This window comes from Atta colombica, unplaced genomic scaffold (genome assembly GCF_001594045.1).
Source record: "Atta colombica isolate Treedump-2 unplaced genomic scaffold, Acol1.0 scaffold153, whole genome shotgun sequence".
Taxonomy (NCBI): Eukaryota; Metazoa; Arthropoda; class Insecta; order Hymenoptera; family Formicidae; genus Atta; species Atta colombica.
The window spans coordinates 2776504-2786969 of record NW_017259243.1 but is presented as its reverse complement, the minus strand read 5'-3'; the positions used below and the strand labels follow the sequence as shown (position 1 = coordinate 2786969).

General features: G+C 29.5%; 1 protein-coding gene across 1 annotated transcript in view; it reads left to right on the top strand.

The window, feature by feature from the left end:
- The first annotated feature begins 4040 nt into the window (after positions 1 to 4040).
- The window catches only part of LOC108685493 (TLD domain-containing protein 2), a 151684-nt gene continuing 145258 nt past the window's right edge, over positions 4041 to 10466 (top strand). The window contains exon 1 of the mRNA XM_018190314.1: positions 4041 to 4236. Within this exon, the coding sequence (XP_018045803.1) occupies positions 4217 to 4236 (20 nt within the window). The 5' untranslated portion in view covers positions 4041 to 4216. The remainder of the gene's footprint in view (positions 4237 to 10466) is intronic.

The window sequence follows — 10466 nt, the reverse complement described above, 5'->3', positions numbered from 1 at the left end:
TTTTGTAATTTGCACAACGATTCCCGGGAAAAAATGTTATATATATGGACATATTTTATATATAATGATATATATTGTAATTGTATATAAAATATGTCAATTTTTTATATGATTATGTATAATTTTATGTAATTATATATAATTATATGTAAAATATTTTCTCCCGGGTTAGTAATTAATTATACATTTACTGAAATATATATATCCGTGAATATCTATTCAATACAAATAGCATTTATCTTGTCATAGTAAACCAAATTGTTGCATAATTTATGTAAATTATACGAAATCGACGAAACGTATAATAACAAAAATTGTTTATTAATTTAATAAGTTTGATAAATATTTAAATTTAAAACTTTTTTTTATTTAGATTTTATTTTGCATATTAATAAATCATTAATAATTTTAAGTAACTTCTTATTAAAAAATTTGATGTTTAGAATAATCGTCATTTTTTCTTCGTATTTAGTACAAATTTATTAAATAAGTCATAAAGATTGGCGTTTTGACTGAGGCAATAGTTAAATATTATTTCTTACTTTTCGACATTTTTAACATTATAAAATTACAAGTATATTTTAGTGAACAATTTATTATATGCAAAGGCCTCATGTTTAGTTTGGTGTCTCTTCGGAGATTCTTATGCAGGATTGGAATTAATCCCGGATTTTCTCGTTTGCAGTTACTGATATATATAATAATAATTTTGTTAATGAATCAATGATAATTGCTATATATTTTAAAGTCAAGTTATAACATTAATTCAGTAGTAACATATAATTTTAGCATATAATTTTTGTTTTCTTTATTTTATTAAATATTCTCTCATTAATAATAATAGTGTTAGCAATAGTATTGTTTTAATGACAATACTATTATTTATAGTTTATATGAATGATATGGATATATAATTATTATTTGTTTAAATTCAAATTATTATATAAACAAATTTAAATTTTATACATATAATTTGCTTATAACTTTTCGATGATTGCTCTAACAAAAATATGATTACGAATGTATATATTTAATTTTCTAATTTTAATTATTTTAAAATCATTTTTAGGTATTGGCCCCGCCATTGCAGAATATTTTAAATAATTTTTTACATGTATATATACTTTTCTATGATAAAATACATGCACTTTTCTATGAATATATGCAGACATTATGAGATTACATTTAATGAATATTGATTTTTGTTGATATGTTATGTAACTTTTTTCAAAATTCTTTATAGTTAATGTTATCGTGATTACGTGAGTTTAATTTTCAATGTGTGGATACAAAATATTTAAGATAAGTCGAATGGATACTCTTATATTAGCGGGATATTAATAATTGTAATTTTAAAAAAATAAAGAATTATTAAATTTTATATAATAAATTTTTTAGTATAAATGTTAAAATCTCGTTATTATCAGATTCGGCTCGTCTCGAACAGTTGGTATCCGAAAAACTTTTGTACCCATTCATATAAAAAATTACAATAACACATTTTATTATTATTAAATATATTCCTTCGTAATCACTATTGCATAAGGAAATCATTCTATCCATTTATTTTTAATAAGAAATGATTTTTAGTCATATGTGGCAGAACATATTTTCTCGCGAATTTTAATATTATATTAAAGATGTGATAAAAATGGTAATTATAATTGACATCAAATTGCTATCAAAATTATTACTATCGTTAAGTACTTTGAAAGATTCGGGATTTATACCGCAGTCCTGTAACAAGATCACTAGTATTTGACGGATTGCTTAACTTTTCTTTGCAAATGGATCTTATAAAATTTATGTAGAATCAAAATACATTAAGTTTCGCTTTCCGCTATGAAAATCTTTGTATCGAATACTAATCAGCATATTACGAGGCGGAGGGATTTTGATATGATGAAATTATTGAGATAGTTATCTTGAACGCGATAAAAATGCTGTTATAAATATATTAATGACTTTTTATCGCGACTTTTATTATTACTTATATTATTATGTATTATATTTATATTCGCAAATTAATAGTAAATACGTTCTAATTGTTGTTAGTATTTCTTCTGCGTTTATCAATATTTCATTAAACATTGGTTTGAAAAAATTTGTATTATCGTATGTATTTTCGACGTTTTCGTATAATCCCGCATTACAAAAATTTGTTAATTATGCTCCTATGTTATCATTTTTTGTGTGTTTGTTATTATATTTTGAACAGCATTGATAATTATAATATTGTATTGTAATTATTATAATTGTATTATTGATTTTATAAAAGATAATACAATAAAGAATAATATTTAAAAAGTTATTACAATTCTATTAGCGAAATATAATAAGCTAATTAGACATAAAAATAAAAAAGTTAATTAAAGATATCTACTTATCTACAAAAACGGGCTATTAAATTTATTAGTAGCTTTTTTGTTTTATGGGTGAATATACTTATAAAGAAAAAGGGACTGCCAATAAAATTGGCGGGGGTGGTGAAGGGTCTCTATAGCTCGTTTTTGCTAAATTGTCAATATATGTGTAGAAAAGATTGAATTTATTAAAAGTGTTTATAATTGCTAGTAATTATAGAGACTTATACTAGTAATTATATTTGATAAATACTGGTTGAAAATTTGCATAAAGATACATAACTTTATATGATTTTATAAGATATTACAAGATAAATATTATATATAAAACAAAATTCAGTAAATTAATTTGTTTTACTTTTCAGTTTCGTTTATTAAAATTCAACAACTTTTATTTACATATGTAGTAGATGCGAAATTAAAATTTTTTCAAGGACCCATTAAACTGTCCCTTCTATGGATAGTCGCACGTTTCTGTATTACAGAGACGAACCACATCTACTTTCGATGATACGATTTTATCGATAGTGTCAGAAAATATAATCATGTAGTTCCCAAACTGAAAATGGATGTACTGGCGGTTTCGACGGTAACAGGAAAAAGGCCGGCAACCTCTCTCAGGTTTTCTCTGATTATTATTTGAAATATAAATATTAGCACATTTGTAAAAAAAAAAGGGTATAATATAATTTTAATGTTAATATTTTTAATGTCCATTTCCACCAATGTAGATTAATTTTAATCTCGGTTCAATTTACTCTTCCTCTTTTTCTGATCTTTAGAACTAGAAAAAGACGACGAGTAAGCTGAATCGAGATTAAAGTTAATCTACATTAGTATAAATGGGCATAAGCGAAATAAACATCACGCGCATGTAAGATGAATATTTCTGATTCACAGTTTGTTAATGCAATACGATTATACGAACTAAATATCGATTTATCATCTGCAGCCTTGAAAAGTGGATGTATGTATCCTCAGAAAAGTGAATCTTGTAGTTTACATTGGTTTATATCCACTTTGTCAGGGAGCAGTAGTGCACGGTAGCATTTTGCGGTTACAGATTTTGGGCCGTCATGTCCTCTCAGGTTTCTCTGTGATCGCGTTAAAATTCTTGGAAATACTGTTTTATCGACGCACCCGTTGCTCGTTTCTGTCGTGGCCGGCAGATGTCGGCAGCATTGCAGGCGCGCCACCCGTCAACAATCGATGACGGTTCGTGCCGCGCCGCGCGAGTCGCGAGCGGTCGCGAGACAGGCGTCCTGTAATCGCATTTTAACCGGTGCATAAACCGTAAACGCGTCCACGGTTCCTGCCGAATTGTGCGACGCGGTTGTGCCGTTATCGGTTTGTCGTTCCCGCGCTATCGAATCCTCGATCGTGTCGCGCGCATCATCGAGGGAGAATCATCAAGCTGTCGGAGTCGTGAAAAACTCCGCCCGCACGCGGCGCGTTTCTGTCACTTTTCGCCGCCCCGTTCTTCCCTTCCCCATCCCTCCCCCCTCCCACCCCTATCCCGCCCGCTTCCCCCGCGGTATTCGTCGTGCGGCGCTACGTCGCTACGTCGTGTGCGTGTATACGCAACCGGCGGCAACCTTTTATGTGATCGCGTCGCGATTTTCCCGTGTGTTCCCGTCGTGAATCTTCATCACATTTCCGGGGACGAGATCCTCGCCTTCCTCGACGTTCACCATCGTCACCGCTGTCTGGGAAAACTCCGTCAAAGTTGTCCGCCGAAAGGCGCCGGAACTCCGTCGGAGCTGGAGGAAGAGAAAGAGGAGAAGGGGGAGGAGAAATCGCGACACCGCCGAGAGGGCTCGAGAGGGCGACCAAGCGGATACACGTAACCGGGGATGGCGGACCAAGGCAAAATGTGAGCGAGCTTCTTTTCTTTACTCTCTTTGCGCTCTTTGAAAGGCGAGCCCTTTGCGAAAAGAAACAATTCGACGCGATGTGATGTGATTTAAATTAATTCGGGATTTCGTCTCAATGTAGACGGATATATTTAATCTCCTTTTCATCAGTCTGATTGGTATCAGCGACGTCGATCAATATTTACGTTGAAATAATTCAGATTTTCAGTACTTAAAATTAAATAGTTCAACTATCAATTAATCTACCGATCTCTTTAAAATTTTATAGAAACACTTTGCAGATAGGTTTAACACTTTATAGAAACACCTGATTTCCTTCTGCATTCTTCTTAATACATTCTGTAAAAATTTAATGCTTCTTCATTATACTGAAAAAAATATACATTTTAATAAATTATTATTTGTTTAATATCAACTAAATATTTGCTAAATACAAGAAGATATTTATTTAGTACGAGAACTATTAATTTAATTTACCTATTATTTTTTATTGAATAAATATTTACTGTAAGTAAATGTTTAGTTGGTACAATAATTGTAGAAATGCTTTTGAGCATTGGAGCTCCTTTTTATGAAAATATTTTGTACCCAAAAATAGTACATTTAAAGCATCGACTGATATTCGTAGTCGATTTTTATAATTTAAGACTGCCTTAAGCATTAAATTAATATGCTACGAACCAATGAGAGGGCCATATTATCATCTTAAGATATTACTTAAGACAGGCTTGAATTAAAAATGGCTTATGAATATCGGTCTACAACGGATAGAAATAGGAATATCTTAAGGGTTAACTGGTCCCATATCTTCATTTAACTTTAGCTATAGAAAGGGAATTAAAGTTTAAATTGACGTCGAATCCTAAAATGAGCTTCCAAGCTCGTATCCTTCGGGACCTACGTCATTCTTGAAAGAACACTACTGCGCTATTATGGAAAGATATGCAAGATATTAGACTTGAATTCACGGGTTTGTATCGGAAAACCTAATTGTTTTATCATTCTCCTTGAATCTTTTTAAATTTAATTTATTTGTGGTCGACCGTCGAGACGTATCGATTTTTAATATAGAAAACGTCTGTAGCATCGACACGATATCGAATTCGCTTTGAAAATATATTGAATAGATACGCTCTCAGTATTCATATCGAAATTTGACACTTTGCTCATTAAGTTGTCGGTAGTCTTCGGACTAACGAATTGGCTAGCTATAGCTAGACATCGCGGTCGGCGTGCCGCAGATGTGCAAATGTAGACAGATGAAATTCTAATAAATTGTACGTAATATTAACGAACTATCTCTCCGATATTTCATTTTATCTCAAGTGGTGACGCACGAGAAAAATCGACTTGATCTCGAAACGGCTTATTTTGATCAATATTTCCATCAGTATTTCTATGGATATAAATAACAATAGCGTATGAAATATGCAGAGAATCGGGACACTGTACGCTTTTATATTGGGAATGTGTGTATCAATCAATATTTAATTATGTTAAATACTTACATAATAAAATATTTTTGAATATACATGTATAAGCAGCACTTAATTTGCAAAACTAATTCTAACTGATTAGCTTTTGTTATTTTAGGGAGGGATGAAAATTAAAGTCAATGAGATATTTTGTTAATATCAAATATAATGAAATTAATGCGAAGTATTAATAAACATAGAAACGATATTGGATATGTTCACACAAATTTATAAATAATTTTAATTGAATGGATTGAATTTATAGGAATTTAGTTATATCAATTATTTCAATTTGTCGCTTATCAGAAATAAAATGAAAACGAGATCAAACTCTAGTTAACTTTGATCGATGTTCTTGGAATAGCTTTGTAAGCGAATAAAAATGTAATATAAAATTACTAATCGCGTGATTTCTTCAATAATTGTGTTTGACGGGTAAATTCCAGCGAGTAACATGATCGCGAATTGAAAAACTCTTTGAATTTGCACAGGCACCTCTCTCTTGAAAGTTACTGCGAATATATATTGAAAACATTCTTGGCTAGGATCATGATCTTTCTACGCCCACGTAATGAGCGTGAAATTATGGGTACTGGCTTGTTCGTACAGAATCGGGTACAAAAAGTCTGAGCCCGAAGTAACAATGTATAAAATAGAAATAGGTGAGCTTTCAGAAATCAATTTGATCGATTCCATTTTTATTCAATTTAGCTTACTTTTTATAAATTTCTTATTTTAATATTAAAATGTATAATTAATTATAATCCCATGATCTTATCAATATTCTCTACTTTTTATTGACCAGTTTGGGCCTCTGAAAAATTTGAATATCAAGGGAAAATTTAAAAATCTAATTGTACCAGGTATAATAGTGTTATTAATAATATGAATTTTGAATAAGCAAATCGTGTTCGAGTTTTTCAGTCGCACTATCATATCATAGTTACAGAATTATCGATACGTATCACATGTATATTTCAGGTTGTTATTTTCTTTGTGCTGTATGTATTATATACTATCTAATAGGTAAATAAAAATATGAATTACGCCATTATGTATGTACTAATTTGTATTTTTATTTATTTATTAGATTTTGGATGGATTTTGTGCTTATTGATCCATTTTTCGAGTTTTATACATAAAATTTCTCATTCGTTTTTAGTGATAAATTGTAACAAGTATTGGTGGACGGAAAGATGTAATGCATATAGGTATGTAAGGCACACCCCGAATCCAACCTCTGCTATGGTCGTGGTGGTTTGTGTGCGTTTCACTAGCTCGTATCCGCGCATTTTTACATATAGCATATCGTACACGATAATGCAGCATCTAAAATGACATTTTGTTGCGAGTGCCATTTTCCGAGTACTCTCAACACTTCTGTAATATAGTGACAGTGACACACGGTATCGCGTTCACTGATGGACGGTTCCCACACAACAAACGTAACTATCCAATAATTCGATGATATTTTATAGAATTTCCTACTTTCTAGATCCCTCAATTCTGATAGATTTGGATATTACATATATATTTCAAAGTGTTGTTGTTTAAATTGATGATAAAAAGTACCATTGTAATTCGAGTATAATAATTCGTCAACTTTAATTTCAATCTATTAATTATCCGTTGTTTTGATTACTAAAACTTGGTATTAACTACTAGATTAGGTAAACTACAGTGCATTAAAGCGGTATGCTTTGTTCACGGTAATCGATAAGCATTTCCGTAGAATTCTGTCTGTAGCGTGTGGATAAAATGATTATATATCGATTAGGTAAATCAAGTTTCTGCTCGTGTAAATTCGAAAGGAATCGCAGTGATCAAGTCTTCCAATACATATATGTCGAATTACATTACATATCACGTTGTATAAGTATGGACTTTATACAGCGGTCGATATTTGGGCTAGATTCCTCTGAAGATGTATACGATACCGAGACATGTGGTATATATCGGGTGTCTCACAATGAAATATTGAGAACTAGAAGGGGATTCATTGTTCACGTTCGATTCCTGTGTCGAGACTGTGGAGGTCAAACAAACTATAGAAGTCCATCGTCACGAACATAGGATCACGTTTGACTATATAATTAAGAACATAAATTCAATTCTATATAATCTTCCAAATATTTTTGTTTTTTTTTAAATGTTTTCAATATTTTGTAATTTAATTATATTTATATTAATATTAATAATTAAACGTTAATTAATAATTTCTTAATTATTAATATTTATATTTCAATACCAACAGTTAATAAATATTAATATTTTCTAATCTATTTTGTTTGATTATTAATATTTAAAATATGCAATTAATTGGTTTTATGTATTTTTTAACATCGACTTTTTATTTATTTAGATACAAATTAAAATATTTGTAAAATTTTTCTCTTTATTGTTACTTTATTGTTACTTGATCATTATCAGCTTATTTAATCTCGTGTTAAAATATATACAGCTTCATATATCTATTTAGTAAATCTCGGTATTAATTAATAAAATAATATGCGCGAATAATGTAATAACTTAAATAAGAAACCTCTTAGTATCATTTTATAATAAGTTTTTCTATTCTCTCTCTCTTAAAATTTTACGTGCGCTACATTTATTTATGCAGACATTGTCTTATCAGAGACGTCTGCTTACAAGATGAGATTGTCTCTCTTGTAAAACTCTAAGCATGTATGCTTTATCACGAAAAGAAAAGATGCCAAGAATGTCGGTAAATTTTGTTCTCCTGTTCGCTACTTATCTCGTAGAACTAACGTACGTTAATTACATATTGTTCTGCTTCCGTCATTGCTTATCAGTAAATTTTCGCACGTACTAATTAAAAACAGAGATGATTAATAATTCATAATTTATTAAGCTATAAAAAATATCGGAACAATGAATATTTAGTTTAAGAAAACAGTGATTTAAACATAACATATTTATATTTTTTATGTCTTGAATAAAACATTTATTTGAAAAAAATTTATAGATATTAATTTTTCATCGAGTTTATACTACAAAAAATTAAAAATGGGGAGTTCTTTATCTTACAGTTTTATTTTAAATATGTACAGGATGTTCCTTATCTAAATTACATTATTTGTATATTGATTCGATGCGAACTATACGGTGTAAACAAAACGCATAAACTTTATGGATATTTAAATACATTCGTCGCAGTCAGACATTTCCTTTCCGTGAATTTCTTTTTCACGTATTCAATGAAATAACATGTATGTGACAAACGGAAATATTAAATATTAATGGATATTTTATCGTTTAACTATTCATTGAAATGATTGTTTTGGCGCAATAATCATCCAAGCGCTGTTTAAATTATATAGTTTTTAATTACAAATATTATTGAAGTTCATCATATGATAATATTTATACCTTTGACATCAACTGAAGAAGATAAGACGCAAGAAGTAGTTCCTTTGCTTTCACTATATCACATGGTTTAATTATGATTCTATTTGATAGCTTTACCCGTAGTTTCATTAAAAGTTACAGTGAAGAAGTTATTAAGATTCATGTTGAATTAACTTTAAAGTAGATTGTTCTTCGTAAAATAAATCAATGAAAAAATAATTAAATTTACATTAAAGTCTTTTTTAAATAAATAAAGTTATACTTGAGAATACAAATTTTCATTAGTCTTTATTTGTTCTGATAATTCATAAAAGAAGAAAATAAAAGAGTATTTACATATAGCGGAATTTTGATTAGTTAATAATTCAATTTCAATTCAAAAATTCAATTTTTCAATACTGCAGATGCGGGGAATTGGAGCTTGCATCAATTATTGCTATTGTTGCAAATGCATAGATTTATTTCGTATATTCATATGAAATTATACATCTTAGGCCCGATTCCATCAATGCAAGATTAACTTTATTCCCGGTCCAATTTATTCTTTATCTTTTTCTGAAAATTAGAAAAAGATAAACAGTAAGTTAAACTAAAATTAAAAGTTAAATTAAAGTTAATCTTACGTAATAAAACTGGGCTTTATGCCTTCATTACAGAATAACAACGTTTATTATTTTTTGTGTAATAAGCAATGCACGCAACATATAGGGAGTTTTTGCAATACTTTATCCAGATACAGTGAACGCTAATCACGTTATCTTTTTCTTAACAACAAACTAAGAAAAGATAACTTTAATAACGTTTACCATATCAGGATAAACGATATTGCAAAAACTCCCTAATATGTTGCGTGCATTGCTTATTACATAAAAAATAATAAACGTTGTTATTCTGTAATGAAGGCATAAAGCCCAGTTTTATTACGTAAGATTAACTTTAATTTTAGTTTAACTTACTATTTATCTTTTTCTAATTTTCAGAAAAAGATAAAGAATAAATTGAAGAATCGGGAATAAAGTTAATCTTATATTGGTAGAACCGGGCCTAAGACCTGTATAATTTTGTATGAATGTACGAAATAAATCTATGCATTTGCAACAATAGCAATAATTGACACAAGCTCCAATTCCCCGCATCTGCGATATTGAAAAATTGAATTTATTAAAAATATATTGGTTTCTACAGTATGTTACAAATTCTCAATTTCTTCGATTTATCGACATAGTGTCAGATGAATGAATACATTTTTATTGCGTCCAAGCGACCCAATGGATCGACATATAGAAAAAAACGTAAGCAATTTTTCCATTTACGCATTTGATTTATGTATCATGTATACATCAATGTATGTAATAATTGTTAAGAAATTAATATAAATTAAAGAA